The sequence below is a fragment of the Grampus griseus genome, assembly GCF_964374135.1.
Source record: "Grampus griseus genome assembly, chromosome: 17".
NCBI lineage: Eukaryota > Metazoa > Chordata > Mammalia > Artiodactyla > Delphinidae > Grampus > Grampus griseus.
The window spans coordinates 1,131,685-1,149,294 of record NC_139011.1 but is presented as its reverse complement, the minus strand read 5'-3'; the positions used below and the strand labels follow the sequence as shown (position 1 = coordinate 1,149,294).

General features: G+C 59.1%; 1 protein-coding gene across 1 annotated transcript in view; it reads right to left on the bottom strand.

Moving 5' to 3' along the window:
* Positions 1 to 7,714: 7,714 nt before the first annotated feature.
* The window catches only part of ZC3H3 (zinc finger CCCH-type containing 3), an 81,777-nt gene continuing 71,881 nt past the window's right edge, over positions 7,715 to 17,610 (bottom strand). The window contains exons 10-12 of the mRNA XM_082675217.1: positions 10,550 to 10,734; positions 9,574 to 9,962; positions 7,715 to 7,875 (exon numbers count right to left, since the gene is read on the bottom strand). Of these exons, the coding sequence (XP_082531343.1) occupies positions 7,844 to 7,875; positions 9,574 to 9,962; positions 10,550 to 10,734 (606 nt within the window). The 3' untranslated portion in view covers positions 7,715 to 7,843. The remainder of the gene's footprint in view (positions 7,876 to 9,573; positions 9,963 to 10,549; positions 10,735 to 17,610) is intronic.

The following is a 17,610-nucleotide window of genomic DNA, read 5'->3' as shown; positions in this document are numbered from 1 at the left end:
GCGAGGGCGCGGGCTCCTAGCTGAAGCTCGCGGCGAAAAGTTTCACGCAGCCAACTCAGGGGTGGCCACCGGGGACGCCGCCGGGCAGCCCTGGGTCGCTCCCCGGCGGGTGCAGGCCGGCCGCGGTCCCCTGTTCCCGAGCCGGCGGCCGGGCGCTGGCCCGGCGAGTGGCGGTGCGGCCACCGCCTCCGGCTGCTCGGGTTCCCCTCGCTCCGCCCGCGTACAGCCCGGCCCCGCCTCCACCGCCGAGCGCCGAGCTGTGCGCTTCCCCCTTATAGTGCCGGGCGCCTGGACCCGCCTTTATGGGAGGGGTACGCGCCTCCGGGCCAATCGGAGCCCCAGACCCGTCGCTCTCATTTGCCTATCCCCATGGCAACCCGGAGCCCAGCTGTCAATCTCCTGCGGGGAACAGCTGTGGGAAGGGGTGGTGACCCGCCGCCAGGGAGAGGAGGGGCAGGGCCCTCTGGTGGCCGCCTCGGGGGACTGCACGGGCAGAGGGCGCGGGGCGCGCGGGGGGCGCGGGACCGGGCCCGAGGCCTCCGAGGCCTCGCGTCCGCGACGGGGCGGCCACAGAGGCTCGGGGAGCAGGGGGTGCTCCTCGGTGCCTCCTTCCCCTGCAGTCCAGCTGGCCGTGACCCAGCAGCCTCTTCCCAGGTTTCTTTCCGGCCGGCCGGGAGCCCGCGTCCAGCCCCGCTAGCGTGGTGGCGCCGGGACATTCCGGTCTCCCGACACAGGTGACACTGCGCGGCCTGGCCGGGCGCTGCGCGGGAGCGCCGGTTATTTTTAGCTCCGCGGTTCAGGCGGGTTCAGGAATTTAGTCAACAAAGTTGCTGGCACCTTCGTGCGGCGGGATCCACCGCGGGACGCCCGACTCCAAGGGTGTGCGGCGCAGATGGGGAGGGAGTCGCGCGCAGGCCGGCGAAGTGGGGGCGCCAGGGACCCTAATACCGGGGCCTGAGCCGCGGGACGGGTGAGGCCTGGGGCTCAGAGGGCCGCTAGGCTCGCACCGCATTAGGCGTCCGGGCTCCAGCTGCCCACCTGCGCGGGTCTGGCCTCTTGGCAGGGTTGTGGCGCAGAGCTGGGCGGGGGCGGGGATTGGGGCGGCGGAGGTGGGGAGCCTCCAGTGCTAGGAGAAACCGGGAGGGCTGGGCTCAGGGAGCGGAGGTGCGCCTATTGCCCAGGGCGTGGTGACTAGGTAAAGAACTGTGGAGCAGTGGGTGCGCCCAGAGCAAGGGGCGGTCCCTGCCACGGCCCTCCAGGGTCAGCTGAGATGGGAGGGCGTGACCCAGAGAGGCCCCCAATCCTCTATACTATTATGTGACTTTTATAATTTAAAAACTCAGTCTTAAATGCAACCATGTATGCGCATAGAAGCAAAGGTCTGGAGGGACTGTGGGCAAGACGTCACCAGGGACAGCCTAGCCACGTGCTGGGGGCGTTTATCCCCCAGGGTTTTTACCTTGTTCCTGGCATGAGTATCTAATATTTTATAATAAGAAAAGTGTCATACAATGGGGAGTGAAATCGCACCTCTTAAGATGTCATGGGGGTGACCCGGCCCCATCTGCACAGTGGGCACCTCTTGCCCCTTCCTCCTTTCCCCCACGTCCCTCTGGGTGGGGCTGGGCTGTGAGGCAGGGCCATGCGGAGAACAAGGACCCGTCCCACAGGGATGGTCCAGCAAGTGGCAGAACACAGGCCCCAGGCGGGGGGTCTGGGCTCTAGGCCAGATGCGTTGCCAGGTTTGGGGCTCCCTTTTAAGCCCTCGGCGTTCAGAGGGAGGCCACAGCGCAGAGGGGTGATGGCGAGCTGGCGGTACGTCTGCCTGTCCCAGGGGGAGAGCGCGTCTGCATTGGGCTGCTGTGTCTGGACACCTGGCCTCTGCCCCTCACACCGTGGCTCCAGCCAGGCCGCTGGACCAGCCACGGGTTTGGTCCCAAGCTCAGAAGGGTGCTGGGGTGGAGCCAGGCTTGTGCACGTGGGGGCCCTCCTCACAGCTCCTGGCCTCAGGCCGAGAGGCACTGACCTACAGCCGTGCCTGGGCTCTGTGGCACCCCCAGTCCCGCCCAGTCGTCTTGTCTTGTCCTGAGACATGCAGTAAGGCCCATCCCAAGCCCACCCTGAACCCCCTCGAGTCCTCTGCTCAGCCACACCAAGTCAGGGACAGTTCCCGCCACATCCAGCCCCAAAACGTGATGCTCGAGGATGCTGGGCCCCGCCCCAGCCCAGAGGCAGCCAACCCCTCACTCAGTCACACACACAGGTCGTTCATTCACTTCCTCCACTGGGGGAGGGGACCCAGTGCAAGGCCTGCTGCAAGACGGCACTCAGAACTGGGGAGAGGCACGGGGGCCTTCGGGGCGGCCTGGGACCAAGTAGGGTACCCCTGTCCCTGACGGGCTTAAGCACCCGGTAAGCTCCCTGGTCCTGGACTTTGCCTCGGGGTCGGACTGGCTTCCCAGAAGGTCTGGGCCAGCAGGCCTGGCCTCAGCTCCTGGCGGTCCCCAAGCCTGGGGAGCCCTCAGTCTGCTCCCTGACTCTGCACGGTCTCAGCTGAGCTTTCGTCTCTCGTTAGTCACAGCCAGGCAGGTGGGAAAGGGGCCGAGAGTCCCCGTATGCAGGCCTTGGAGGGCTCGCCGACCACCCAGCGCCCTGCACGGTGGGCAAGACAGGCTCTCCCAGCCCAGGGAAGGGGCCGCCCCTTCCTGACTCAGGTGGTGGGCTCCAGGCTGGCTCCTTTCTCTTCAAACTCCTCTTTGCCACTTGCTGGCCTGGGGTGGGGCAAGTTCAAGGAGGCGCTCACAGCAGAGTCTGGGGAGCAGAGGCCGCAAGGGACCAGGGTCCATCCTGTCTGCCAGGAATGGCTGGTAGAAGGCCACAGAAACAGCATACAGGTGTGCTGTGTGCCCTGGCCGTGGCTGTCTTCTCAGCTCCCTGGACGGTGGAGGCTGGGAGAGATCACGCCAATGCCATGTTGCCCAGAAAAGGCTCACTTTCTTCCCATCCACCACCACCACGTCTTCTGGGGGCCTCTCACACCCACCAAACAATCAGCACCTGAACCCATGGAACTCCACAGGGAGCCCCGTGGGGCTCGTCATTAAATGTGCCCCACGAGTCTTTACTGAGCACTGCCTGCCCGCGGGCAGTGTCCACTGCCTTTCACCAGGGAGGTGGCCCTGGTGTGTGGGAAGCGTGATGCAGCCAATACTGTGCTCATGGGCTCTGCAGTGGACGTTTCTCTCTGACCCCGACAGCTGGGAGGACTTGAAGGCTAGAGCGGCTGGACAGCTGACAGCTGGCAGATGACGGGGGCTGTAGCTGGACTGGCGCCTCCACACGGCAGCTGGCTGGTTGGGCTTCCTCGCAGCATGGTGGCTGGTTCCCAGCGGGAGTGTCCGAGAGCCTGGCGGACATGCCTGGCATTTTTGTGAGGTGCGGCAGTGCTCAGCCCACATCCCATGGGGGCACAGACACAGTCTCCTACAGGTCACGTAGAGGAAAAACACTACACTGGTACAGCATCTCTGGCAAATACAGTCTACCAGCGTGGGGATGAGAGCAGGGAGTAAACCATAAAATAATAAGCAAATTATCTGTTTCCCACTGCTGTGCAGGAAATCACCACAAGTCCAGCATCAAACGGCATCTTTATTGTCTCAGCGCCGTCGTCAGGAAGCCCGCGGGCCAGGGTCTCAAGGTCGGGGGTGCGTGCGTGTGTGCGTGCGTGCGTGTGTGTGTGTGTGTGTGTGTGTCTCTCTCTCTCTGTCTGTCTAGTCTGGAGGTTCCTCTGGGGAAAGAGACCCCCAAGTTCCCTCAGGTTGTCAGGACCATTTCTCGGAGTCTGAGGGACCAAGGCCCCGGGCTCAGGGGGCTGGAGGCCGCCCTGGCTCCCTGCACCCCATGACTGCCCCAAGGTGGCCAGGCCAGCGACAAGAGCCTCTGGAGGAGCCCCGCCCACCCGATGAGGAGGGGCCACCACAGCAGGTGAGAAAGGGGAGGGTCCAGGGGGCTTGGCCTGATGTTGGGGGTGGTCAGGCGCCTGTGGGCCACCTCTGGGGACCACAGGGCCGCCCATGGGCAGTGCTGCGTCAAAGTCCCAGCTCAGCACCCTGGGCTCTGGGCAAGCCCTGTTGCAAGGGTTAAACGCTCCATCACAAAGTGCGGCGCTGCAGGGTCCGCACGGCCTGCTACCGAGCTGCCTCACGGAATTCACAAGGTGAAGCCCCAGGACTCCCGTCCCCGTCCCCGAACAGCTGGCCCAGGCTCTCCAGGCTGGGGCCAGAGGTGCCGCTCGGCCTGGGGCAGGGCGCAGCTGAAGGCCTCTGCTCAGCCCCACTCCCTCCCTCCAGGGATTTCTTCCTGAGCTCAGAGCGCTGCGGGTGCTCTCCCCACCCAGGGCCTCACCAGTGCTCAGTGAGGAACAGGGTCGCATACTCTGCGGGGTGGGCGGTGCCTCCCCGGGGAAGGGCTCAGGCCGCCCGAGCGCCACACACGCCCCCTTCCAACTCCTCCCAGCCCCCAGGAGAGGCCGGGCCGTGCCCAGGCAGCACCTCCTCCGGACTCCACGTGGGAGCCACGTTCGCGGCCCCCAGGCCTCCCCAGTGCACCCCCCACCTCGGATGCCTCGCCTCCCCTGGGGCTAGGGGCCCAGATTCTGAGGACCCTCGTGTGGTGGCCCAGGCCCATGCCACCTGCGGGTCACCTGACCTCAGGCCTCACCTAGAGGGTCTGCCCGCCACGGCTCCCTGTCCTTGGGGCCATCATCTGAGAGGCTGCACGACGTGCCTCACTAGAGCGAAGGGCAGTTCACAGGGTAGCGGGCGGGGGGTGCACAGGCCTGAAGAGGGCAGTGGGCTCCTGACAAGGCAAGAAAGGCTCCAGGAGGCCGTGCCTGGGCTCCACAGCCCTCACACAGGCGGGGCTGCTGCAGGGCAGTGGGGCGGCAACCCACGCCTTCAACCTCGGGGCGCCCAGTGGCCTGCCCCTTAGCACGAGGAGCCCAGAGTGACCACTGCCCCCTCCTCCTGCCTGGGAACAGAGACTGACCAGGCTGAGCCTGAGGCTGACAAGGTCCTCAGGGGGTCACAGGGGCTGGAGGGTCCCCAGGACACGGGCCCAGAGCAGCCGCTGGTGGGGCAACTCCTCTTCCCGGGGTGCCCAGCCCTTCCTGAGCCTTCCACGGTGGCCTGCAGCTGTCAGAGCGGCTGCTTCCGGGCGGTGGGCTGTACCGTGGGCAGTGGGGCCAGGGCACAGGTATGCACGTGGAGGAGAGAGCGGCTGGGGAGAGTAGCCTCCGGAGAGCAGTGGCAGTCCCAGGCAGGCGGTGGGCATCCAGCTGCCCACGGGTCTGTCGGGAGCCCCCGCCATGGACACACCTGCTCACCTCCTGTCCAGCTGGTGCCCACCTTGCAGTCTCAGGGGCGTGTACCCTCTTTTACCGTGGAGGGAAGTACAGGGAGGTAGTGAGCAGGTGAGGGTCTGAGCCGGCCTCTCAGATCAGGAGGGACCAACAGCTGTGTCCCCGGTGGTGTCCTATCTGCCCAGGCGGAGGAGGGAGGATTTATCCCCCGCCCTCCCATCATCGAAAGTTTGCCCGCTGTGGTGGCGCTGACTGTGGGCTTCAAGAGGGAGCCTGGGGAGGATCGCCCATCCTAGCCGGGAGGAGGAGCTGGGCAGCGGGGCAGGTTGCATCTCCGGCTCTTGCAGTCTCCCCTTTGTCATCACTTAGCCCAGGATCCTTGGCCCCCGCCGCACCAATCCACGTCTCCTCCAAGGCCCTGGGCCGAGGCCACCACCGAGAGACCCGAGGGGTGGCTGGATGAGGATACGGGCTCTGCCAATATCTGCCCGCAGGGCCAGGCTGGGGAAGCTAGCTGGCCCACAGCTGGTCCACTCAGTTCCCTGACGGGCTGGGGGCCCTTTTGTATAATTAATTAATTAATTAGTTAGTTAATTATTTTTCTTGGCCGCATTGGGTCTTCGTTGCTGTGCGCGGGCTTTCTCTAGTTGCGGCGAGCAGGGGCTACTCTTCATTGCGGTTTGCAGGCTTCTCATCGCGGTGGCTTCTCTCGTTGCGGAGCACAGGCTCTAGGCGTGCAGGCTTCAGGAGTTGTGGCACGCGGGCTTCAGTAGTTGTGGCACACAGGCTTAGTTGCTCCACGGCATGTGGGATCTTCCTGGACCAGGGCTCGAACCCGTGTGCCCTGCACGGGCAGGCGGATTCTCAACCGCTGCGCCACCACGGAAACCCCTGGGGGCCCTTTCTTCACAGCTGGGTCTGACTCCAGAATCCACCATCCTGCCGAACTGGCAAACGTCAGGCCCCAGCGATCAGCACGAGACGACAGGACCCCTGCTCTGCTAGACTGAACAGCGCCACCGCACGCTGACGCTGGGCAGGACCCTTGCCACGAACTGGCCTTGGTTCTTGTCACCTCTGAGCTGCTGCAGGGGCGCGCCATCACACAGACGAGGGCTGGTGGAGAGCAGGACCCCCGGGTGCTCACCCTGGCCTCCCGGGGCGGAGTGTCCGTCCCTCCCGTGCCGGGGCTGGGCCGAGGGGCCTTCGTTGGCCAATGCGAGGCACTGGCCATCGAGGATGGAGTGTGGGCGGAGGCCCGAGCTGCACCCACACGGGTGGCCCTCTTACCCTTCAGCCAGCGCGGCCCTTTCAACCTGGGCCCAGAAGGAGCAGGTGGAGGACAAGTGGCCGTGCAGCTGACCCGACTCCTGGCAGAAGCGTGAGGCTGCAGGCTGGGGAGCAAGGGGCCCCCAGCACACGGGGTGGTTTGTGATGTGGATCCCGGGGCGGCCGCCCCAGAAGGGGGCTGCTGGCACACGCTCGCCAGCGGAGCACAGCTCACTTCCCTGGGGGTGAGGGGTGAATACCCTGAGTGGCCATGCACCCCTAGAAGCCTGGGCAGTGGCATCCAGCAGGGGGCCAGGCCCTGTCCGAGGCCCCCGTGCTCTCCGCCAGGGCTCCCCAAGCCCAGGGGCCAGAGACGCTGCCTCCTCCCTCGGGCCGCCCTGTCCCAGGCCAGGTGCCAGCTTGGGGCAGGTCCTCTGGCCCCAGGCGGTGGCATCCAACATGCAGGCAGGCCCCTCCTGGGTCTCTCCCAGCCACAAATCACACTGGCCTAGCCGTGGGGGACAGGCTGCCCCAACCCTCTGAGCCATCTAGGGGCGGCAGGGAAGTGGCCCATGTTCCTGCCCGAAGGCACGGAGGGGCTGTGCCTCCGCCTCACCAGGGCCAGGCGGGCAGGTGGAGAATGAGTGGGGGGCCACTGGAGGGGGGTCTGTGGCCTGCCCCTCACCTTCCCCTCAATCTCAGGCCTCCAGGCCACCCTGGGGTGGCACCCCTGGGGACGCTCTGGGGCCTCTGGGCAGGCCGGGCAGCGGTGGGGTGGCAGTCAGGACAGCCACGAGGACACAGGACAGAACCTTTATTGCTGAACACAAAACACCCGCCAGGGAGGCCTGCCCGGCAGTCCCTCCCTGGGCAGGAGGTCTGCGGGGGGACCGGCGTGGGGGTGGGGGGCGCACATTGCATGGCCGCTGCCGCACCCACAGTGGGGACGGGCCTGGGGGTCAGCCCTGCCGGGCACCCCTCGGGGCAAGGCTGAAGAACCCGGGGTGGGCGGGTGGGTGGAGCCCAGCCCGAGGGAGGTGAGGCCTGGGCACTGATCACGCAGGGCTGAGAGCCAGGCGGGCAGAGCGACGGCCCTGCAGCCCCTGGGGGGCGCTCTGTGGCAAGCGGTCCCTCCTCTGGGGCGGTGGCGGGCAGTCTCCTTCCTCTCCAGGGATGAAGGGCTGAGGTAGGCGTGGGCCGGCTCCCTGGGCCTCACAGACGGGGTTTGATGTGCAGCGATTTCCCTGTTCCGAGAGGGGCAAAGGTCAGGCACCAGGAGTCCCCCAGCCAGGAGGAATGCCCCCCCTCCCAAAGCTTCTGGGTCAGGGACCGCTAGCAATGGGGAGAGGGGCTTTGACACCATCGTCCTCTCGTCCACCACCCACTGCCCTCCCTGGGGTCCGGCGTCTAGCAGGGTGCAGGCCTGGCCTGTGGGGCTGAGAGCTCCCCTGGGTGGGGGAGCAGAGGCCTGCCAGGTGGGATAGCCCCTGGGGAGTGGGTGGGTCACGGCGGGAGCCACAGCAGTGTCCAGGCTGAGCTATAAACACCAGGTGCAGGCCGCCTGCACGCACACACAGCACAGGCTCGCACCTGGACAAGTCTGAGGCTGCCAGACGGAGCCCCTGGCGTGAAAAGCCAGGGTGGGTGTGAGCAGTTGCTGGGTGAGGGGCGGGGCTGAGGCCCCTGTGCAGGGTGACATGCCGGGGCGGGAGGCGCGCGGTGGTAGAGGCTTCCCACAGCAGAGCAGGCTCCTGCCCTGTGTGGCCCACGCTCACTGGGTGCCAATGCCCCTCCCCTCCTGTGAACACTCCAGGCCAGCAGCCCCGCTGACCACAGATGCCTCTGTGTGGCTGCCCATCGGCACGGCACTGTCCACGTGCCCCCTGCCAGCCCGCCTCTCCTCCTGGGACCCCACTTCAGGGCCGAGGACCCCAGTCACTGGCTCAGCTAAGCCAGTGCCTAGAGGTCAGCCCAGCCAGCCAGGGCCCCCGGCCTGCAGACTCTACCGGCCTCTGCTCGAGGGCCTCGGCCCCCCTCTGCCTGTTCTTCCAGCTCCTGGGAGGTCAGCAAGGCCTGAGCAGGGAAGGAGGCTGATGGGGGCCCCCAGGACAGTGGGGGTCTGCAGCCTCTCACCCACCCTGCCTGCTTCCTCTGATTCTGGGGCTGGTTGCAGGGCTCCTTATCTTACTTTAAAAAAAAAAAAAAGAATTTTCAAAGGTGGCTGCCTCGGGCTGTCTGCTCCCTCCCCCCGTGCCCCAGTGTGTCCTCCCGATGGAAGGAGCTGGTGACCAGCCAGGCAGGGTGGGCGGGTGGGGGGCCCGGCCGCAGCCTGGCGTCTGGGACGCGGTGGCTTGAGCAGGCGTGAGCGAGCTCAGCAGAGCTGTTAGCAAAGGCTGCAGCAAGCGTCTTCCATTAACGCTACGACCGTGAAATATGACAATAAAATGACGGCCGTATGGTCGCAAATTTGCAGCCCGCCGAGCTGCGTGGGGTTTATCGTCACTCAAACGCGCAGAGAGCTGTAAAATGTTTACAGAAAGGGTCGTTTGCAGCCATAAAATCCTCTTTTCTCTCCTAAACAAGGCTGAGTGGAGCCATTTACCAAGTCCCAAATGTTCATCGGGGGAGAGGGAACATCTGTTCTCTCCAGGAGCCTGCAGTGATCTTCCAGAACAAATGAACAGAAATGGGTGCTTTCTAATTAAATCAGCCCTCGGCTGGCGCGGTCTGTGCAGGCGGCGCTGCTGTGCTCGCACCTCGCCGGCCCTGCCCCTGTGGGCCCCCGCAGGTGCACACCTGCCAAGCCAGGGACAGGGCACGGCAGCGCCCAGCCCACGCCAGCTCTCCGGAACCATCCAGGCCCCGCCTAGAGATTCTGACCCAGTGGGTCTGAGGCGGGCACTGCAAGAGTGCAGCTGCGCTCCGGCGGGCGGGTTGCCTACCTGAGTCCTTGGTGGGGCTGCTCCTGGGGGTCGGGGTCCTGGGCTGGCCTCCTGGGCTTGGCGAGGACTGCAGGGAGATGAAGGAGGGCAGCCTGCAGAGGCTGCCGGAGCCTGTCCCCGCCGAGGCAGCCTCCTCCGGCACAGACAGCTCCTCCAGGTCCAGGGGCAGGGAGGCGGAGGGGGAGGAGGGGGAGAGGCGGGAGGGGGAGGACGGGGGGGAGGAGGGGGAGGGGGGCGAGGAGGAGGAGTGGGGGGAGGAGACGGAGGAGGAGGAGGCTGAGGCTGCAGCTAAGAGCCGTGGGGAAGGCGGGGTGGAGGCCGAGCCGGCTGCCGCGGAGGTGGGGCAGCTGGACATCTGCCTGGTGGGGCGATGGGCGGCCAAGGACTTCCTGCGGGAAATGAAGGGGAGCAGAGGCGTGAGGGTGGGCGGCCGGCCGGCCACCTGTATACTGCCTGTCCCGGCGGCAAGGCTCCCGGCGCCGCCCCGCCCCGGCAGCCATCAGGCATCACCGTGCGGGTTCAAGGCTGGCCCTCGGCCCAAGGACAGGCTGGCGGCGCTACAGGACCTGCAGCAACGCCACGCTGACCCTGTCCTCACTTTCTGCAGCCTTCCTCATGCACACGGGCTCCCACATTCACAGGGGGGTGAGCACAACAGGGGCCCCAGCCGTGAGCATCACCTGGGACCCTCCCCTCTCCTGGGGACTTGGAGGGGGCAGCTGAGAAGCCCCCACCTTCCTCCCCAGGGCGGGGGCTGGGCAGCCCTGCATGGCTTGGTCTGGGCCAGGGATGCCCTTGGCTCCGCCCAGCCTGGGGACCAGTGGGTGGGACACCTCGAGGTCACTTGATCGACTCTGGACTGAGGTTTCTTTTAGGGTCTGAAGCCCACAGAGCTGGGTGGCGGCGGGGTGGGGGGCTCCTTCCTGACCACCCCCCACCCTGCGCTTACACATGCAGCGCCCACTGTCCCCGTCACCTGGGCCCGTGGCTGGTGGAAGCCCTGCTCCTGGGGGGCGTGATGTTGGGCTCCGGGGCCGGGGCTGTGGCTGCCCGCCGGCCGAGGTGCCTCTGGTTGCGGTGGAGCAGCTGGCACTGGGCGCCCCGGGGGCAGACGCCCCTGCGGGAGAAGTCGGGACACAGCAGCGTGTGCTTCTTCTTGCACTGCGGGGAGAAGGGGTGTGGCTGGGCAAGCCAGTGGAGGCCTCTGCGCCACTGGGGTGGCCCTGCTTGCTCCGCCCGCTGAGGCCTGGGCCAAAGGCTTCCTGTTGGGGGACTGAGGCCCGAGGGCCAGAGTGGCCCCGCAGCCCACGCCCCACCCATCAAGAAGGGCCCCTGAGCAGCCCAAGGGTCGAGGGCGCCGCCCAGTCCAGCCCTGCGCCTGGGCTGAGGGTCCTGTCAGGCTGAGGTGGCGATTCCCAGGGCGCTAACTCCTCCTCCTGACCACAGCCCACCCATCCTGGCAGAGGACCAGGGTGGGGGCGCTAGGCCTGGGGGCCCAGGGTGGAGGCCGGCTGCACACCTGATCCACCACACCTGTCACGGTGCTAATTACACCCCGTGGGGGCGGCCTACAAGCAGCTCGGGCAACAGGCAGCCTCAGCTCTGCCCGCCAAGCCCAAGGCCTGCCTTTCCTCGGCCCTCCTGCCCCCAGGACTGGGGCTGCAGGGCCCAACTCCGCAGCCGGGCTGTGTCCCACTTCTTGCCTGGCTCTTCTAGGGGAGGGGGTCCTGTTCTTCCCCACACCCAACAGCTGGCTTAGGGGGCCCGACCCAGCAGGAGAGAGCCAGGTACAGCAAGCCTCATGGGCCAGGTGACAGGCGATATGCTGGAGACAGGCCCGGATGGGAACCACTGCAAGCAGAGTCCCTGTGAAACCCACCCAGGGGGGAGTTTAAAACCAGCCCCGGTGCCTGAGCAGCTCGAGGGTGCCCACCGGCACAGCCACTGGAAATACACGGCAACAGCCTCGAGAGCGTCTTCCTCCCGGGCCCCATCACCTCTCCCCGGGCACGTGCCCCGAGAGTCCCTGATCTTAGCTCTGCTCCCAGCACCTAGGACAGAGCCGGCCGAGGACCCCACGGGGCGTGTACCCATTCTGTGAGCAGGATCTGGGCACTGACCCCATTCTTGGCCCCACACCTGGCTCCCCGCTGCCCCCAAGGGACCAGAAGCCCCTCACACTGGAGCCTGGGGGCTGGCATGAAGACAGGCAGGCAACAGCCCGAGCACCCCTGCACCACATCCCTGTGCTGGGCAGACTCAGCCCTGCCCTCGAGCAGAAGGCAGGCTCAGGCCAATGCCTGCTCTCCCTCCCTCCCTCCCTCCCTCCCTTCCACAGGGCCCTCTGCCCTGGGCCTGGCCAGTGACACGATCCCGAACCCAGTGGCCCCGCCCTCGCTGTTGCACACATAAAAGAGACACATGGAGACGCTGGGGCCATGCAGGGCTGCCCCTCGGGGTCTCCTGGGGAATAAGGGGGTCGGGGCAGGTAGAGGGGACAGGAAGGACCTTTGGGTGGAGAGGGCCCAGCACCGGGCTGCACACAGAGAGATGGCTAGAGGGCGCTGGACCTGCACTGTCCCGCGGTGACCACGAGCCCCGCGGCTGCTCTGAGCCTGGACGGTGTGACAGGTGCAACGCACAGGGGGCCCCAGGTAAAAGGCGGCACAGAGCTTTCTTCCCTGGTCGCACGCTGACATTTGTGATCTGCTGGGTCAAATAAACTCATCTCACCTGTTTCTGTTTCACTTTCTTAAGGTGGCTACTAGGAAATGTGAAATCCTGCGTGGGGTTCACATCTGGCTGACCTTCCTACTAGAGATGGCTGGTCTGAACTAGCTGAACTAGCTCCCAAGAACTAGTCTGAACTAGCTCCCAAGAACAACCGAATCCTAGGCTAGAGTGTAAAGAACTTTCTCAAATCGTCCGAGAGCTATCGAGAAAGTGAAATGATGGAGGAAAATCTATGCAGAGATGTGGTGGACACAGGGCTAGTCTCAGGTCTCAAAGGCCCGACGTCCCCCTTAGACCAAGGTCACTGAGGAAGGGGCAAAACCAACCAACCACACAAAACTCCCTGCAGAGCTGGAAATTAAGAAAGTCACCGCTAAATAATTCATTGGTCAAACAAGAAACAATGGAAATCAGGTCATATTTAGAACCAAATGATAACACCAAAACAACCCATCAAAATTCGTGAAATGCAGCTGAAGCAGCACTTGGAGAGAAGTCCTCAGCCTTACAGGCTCATGTTATTAGTAAAGAGGATATACCTCAAAAGTTAGAAGTCTGGTCCACAGAAAAGGAAAGCAGAGAATACTTCTCAACGTAGTTTATTGGGCCAGAATAATCTTAGAACCAAACCCTGACCAGAACTAGATGATAAGAGAACATTTAGGGACTTCCCTGGTGGTGCAGTGGTTAGGAATCTGCCTGCCAATGCAGAGGACATGGGTTCGAGCCCTGGTCCTGGAAGATCCCACATGCTGTGGAGCAACTAAGCCCGAGCACCACAACTACTGAGCCTGCGCCCTAGAGCCCGTGAGCCACAACTACTGAGCCCACGTGCCACAACTACTGAAGCCCGTGTGCTTTGAGCCCGTGCTCCGCAACAAGAGAAGCCACCGCAATGAGAAGCCCATGCACCGCAACAAAGAGTAGCCCCCACTTGCCGCCAACTAGAGAAAGCCCGCGTGCAGCAATGAAGACTCAACGCAGCCAAAAATAAATTAAAAAAAAATGAAATTCAGCATCAATTCAAAGTTTCGCAAATTTGTGATAGAAGGGAACTTCCTTAGCTTAATATAGAACCTTTCAGAAAGCCTCACTTGCCAAGGGGCATGGCTGGAAGCCCACGGCCATGACGAGTCAATATCACACTGGGCTTACAGGCAGGGCAGAAAAAGAAAGAAAAGGCGTTTAAACTCAAAGGAAGAAAATATGGTCGTTACTTCAAAAGATACGACTGTTTATGTAGAGAAACCCAAGAGAATCCACCCTATGGATGATTCACTACAATTACTAATACAGTTTAGCAAGGTTGCTGGAAACAAAATCAATATTAAAAGTTGTATGTCCAGGGCTTCCCTGGTGGCACAGTGGTTGAGAGTCCGCCTGCCGATGCAGGGGACACGGGTTCGTGCCCCGGTCCGGGAAGATCCCACATGCCGCGGAGCGGCTGGGCGCGTGAGCCATGGCCGCTGAGCCTGCGCGTCCGGAGCCTGTGCTCCGCAGTGGGAGAGGCCGCAACAGTGAGAGGCCTGTGTACCGAAAAAAAAAAAAAAAAATTGTCCATACACCAATGAGCAGTGAGAAGATAACATTTAAAAATGTGTTCTTGATAAAAATAATAAATGTGACAGGAATAAATCTAACGAAGATAAGCAAGAATTTTATTAAATGAAAAGCTTTTGACAAAATTCAACACCCATTTATGATAAAAACTCTCCAGAAATCGGGCATAAAAGGAACCTACCTCAACATAATAAAGGCCATATATGACAAACCCAGAGCAAACATTCTCAATGGTGAAAAACTGAAAGCATTTCCTCTAAGATCAGGAACAAGACAAGGATGTCCACTCTTGCCACTATTATTCAACATAGTTTTGGAAGTCCTAGCCATGGCAATCAGAGAAGAAAAAGAAATAAAAGGAATACGAATTGGAAAAGAGGAAGTAAAACTGTCACTGTTTGCAGATGACATGATACTATACATAGAGAACCCTAAAGATGCCCCCAGAAAACTACTAGAGCTAATCAATGATTTGGTAAAGATGCAGGATACAAAATTAATGCACAGAAATCTCTTGCATTTCTATACACTAACAATGAAAGATCAGAAAGAGAAATTAAGGAAATAATGCCATTTGCCTACATATCAAAAAAATTAAAGAACCTAGGAATAAACCTACCTAAGGAGGTAAAAGACCTGTACTCAGAAAACTCTTAAGACACTGATGAAAGAAATCAAAGATGACACAAACAGATGGAGAGGTATACCATGTCCTTGGATTGGAAGAATCAATACTGTGAAAATGACTATACTACCTAAAGCAATCTACAAATTCAATGCCATCCTTATCAAATTACCAGTGGCATTTTTACAGAACTAGAACAAAAAAATCTTAAAATCTGTATGGAGACACAAAAGACCCCCATAGCCAAAGCAGTCTTGAGGGAAAAAAAACAGAGCTGGATGGAATCAGACTCCCTGACTTCAGACTATACTACAAAGCTACAGTAATCAAGACAATACGGTACTGGCACAGAAACAGAAATATAGATCAATGGAACAGGATAGAAAGCCCAGAGATAAACCCATGCACCTATGGTTAACTAATCTACGACAAAGGAGGCAAGGGCATATAATGGAGAAAAGACAGTCTCTTCAATAAGTGGTGCTGGGAAAACTGGACAGCTACATGTAAAAGAATGAAATTAGAACACTCCCTAACACCATACACAAAAATAAACTCAAAATGGATTAGACACCTAAATGTAAGACCAGACACCATAAAACTCTTAGAGGAAAACATAGGAAGAATACTCTTTGACATAAATCACAGCAAGATCTCTTTTGATCCACCTCCTAGAGTAATAGAAATAAAAAGAAAAATAAACAAATGGGACCTAATGAAACTTAAAAGCTTTTGCAAAGCAAAGGAAACTACAAACAAGACGAAAAGACAACCCTCAGAATGGGATAAAATATTCGCAAACGAATCAACAGACAAAGGATTAATCTCCAAAATATATAAACAGCTCATGCAGCTCAATATTAAAAAAACAAACAATGCAATCCAAAAATGGGCAGAAGACCTAAATAGACATCTCTCCAAAGAAGACATACAGATGGCCAAGAAGCACATGAAAAGCTGCTCAACATCACTAATTATTAGAGAAATGCAAATCAAAACTACCATGAGGTATCACCTCACACCAGTCAGAATCGGCATCATCAGAAAATCTACAAACAACAAATGCTGGAGAGGGTGTGGAGAAAAGGGAGCCCTCCTGCACTGCTGGTGGGAATGTAAATTAATACAGCCACTGTGGAGAACAGTATGGAGGTTCCTTAAAAAACTAAAAATAGAATTACCATATGACCCAGCAATCCCACTACTGGGCATATACCCAGAGAAAACCATAATTCAAAAAGACACATGCACCCCAATGTTCACTGTAGCACTATTTACAATAGCCAGGTCATGGAAGCAACCTAAATGCCCATCGACAGATGAATGGATAAAGAAGATGTGGTACATATATACAATGGAATATTACTCAGCCATAAAAAGGAACGAAATTGGGTCATTTGTAGAGATGTGGATGGATCTAGAGACTGTCATACAGAGTGAAGTCAGAAAGAGAAAAACAAATATCATATATTAATGCATAATTGTGGAACCTAGAAAAATGGTACAGACGAATCGGTTTGCAGGGCAGAAATAGAGACACATATGTAGAGAACAAACGTATGGACACCAAGGCAGAGCGGGGGGAAGTGGCGGGGGTGGTGGTGGTAGTGGTGGGATGAATTGGGAGATAGGGATTGACATGTACACACTAATATGGATAAAACAGATAACTAATAAGAACCTGCTGTATAAAAAAATAAATAAAATAAAATTCAAAAACAAAAATTTTATTAAACGACATCAAAGGAGAACCCTGTATAACTAGAGACGGTGTGCCTTGATCATGGCCAGAAGACTCACTGGAGAGACAGATACCAACTGTCCAAGGAAACCTGACTACAGAGGGGCCCATGACAGATGCACAGGGCAAAGGGGCTCTTCAATGCAAGGTGTGTGGGCGAAACAACACCGGTCCCCTACACAGACACAAAATCACTTCCAGCTGGACTGGTGGGGAACGTCTTAAATGGCAAAGATCCGACCACAGGATGCAGTGGGGAAGGAGGTCTCATACAAGCACAAGAGGTGCAAACTGTAAAGAGAGATGAATAATAATATTTCCATTAAAATTAAGAGCTTTTGGGCTTCCCTGGTGGCGCAGTGGTTGGGAGTCCGCCTGCCGATGCAGGGGACACGGGCTCGTGTCCTGGTCTGGGAAGATCCCACATGCCACGGAGTAGCTGGGCCTGTGAGCCATGGCCGCTGAGGCTGCGCATCCGGAGCCTGTGCTCCGCAACAGGAGAGGCCACAACAGTGAGAGGCCCGCGTACCGCAAAAAAAAAAAAAAAAATTAAGAGCTTTTGTTCGTCAAGATACATCACAAAGATGGGACTTCCCTGGTGGTCCCAATGCAGGAGGCCTGGGTTCGATCCCTATCAGGGAACTGGATCCTACATGCCGCAACTAAAGACCCCATATGCCATAACTAAGACCCAGTGCAGCTAAATAAATAAATATTAAAAAGAAACATCACAAAGAAGTAAAAAAATAAATGACAAACTGAAGATACTTGCCACTAATGTGAATGACAAAAGATTAATATTCAGAATATTTTACATTGCTACATATAGATATATATTTTTTAATTTAAAAAAATATTTATTTATTTATTTTTAGCTGCATTGTGTCTTTGTTGCTGCGCCTGGGCTTTCTCTAGTTGCGGCGAGCGGGGGCTACCCTTCACTGCGGTGTGCGGGCTTCTCACTGCAGCGGCCTCTCTTGTTGCGGAGCACGGGCTCTAGGCACACAGGCTTCAGTAGTTGTGGCTCGCGGGCTTAGCTGCTCCATGGCATGTGGGATCTTCCCGGGCCAGGGCTCGAACCCGTGTCCCCTGCATTGGCAGGTAGATTCTTAAACACTGCATCACCAGGGAAGTCCCACAATGATATATTTTTATGTTCACATTTATATTTTATAAATTTCCCATGAGTCAGTAAGAGAAAACCGACACACTGGAGAAATGTCTCCACATTCACTTAAAAACAAAACAACAAAACCCCAGCTATTTTTCAGAAGAGAAGGCACAAGGGGTTTAAACATTAGGGAAGACGTTCTGCTTCATTTAAATCAGAGAAAGGCAAATTAAAAAATGCAAGGTAGCTTTCAATCCTTAAAATGAT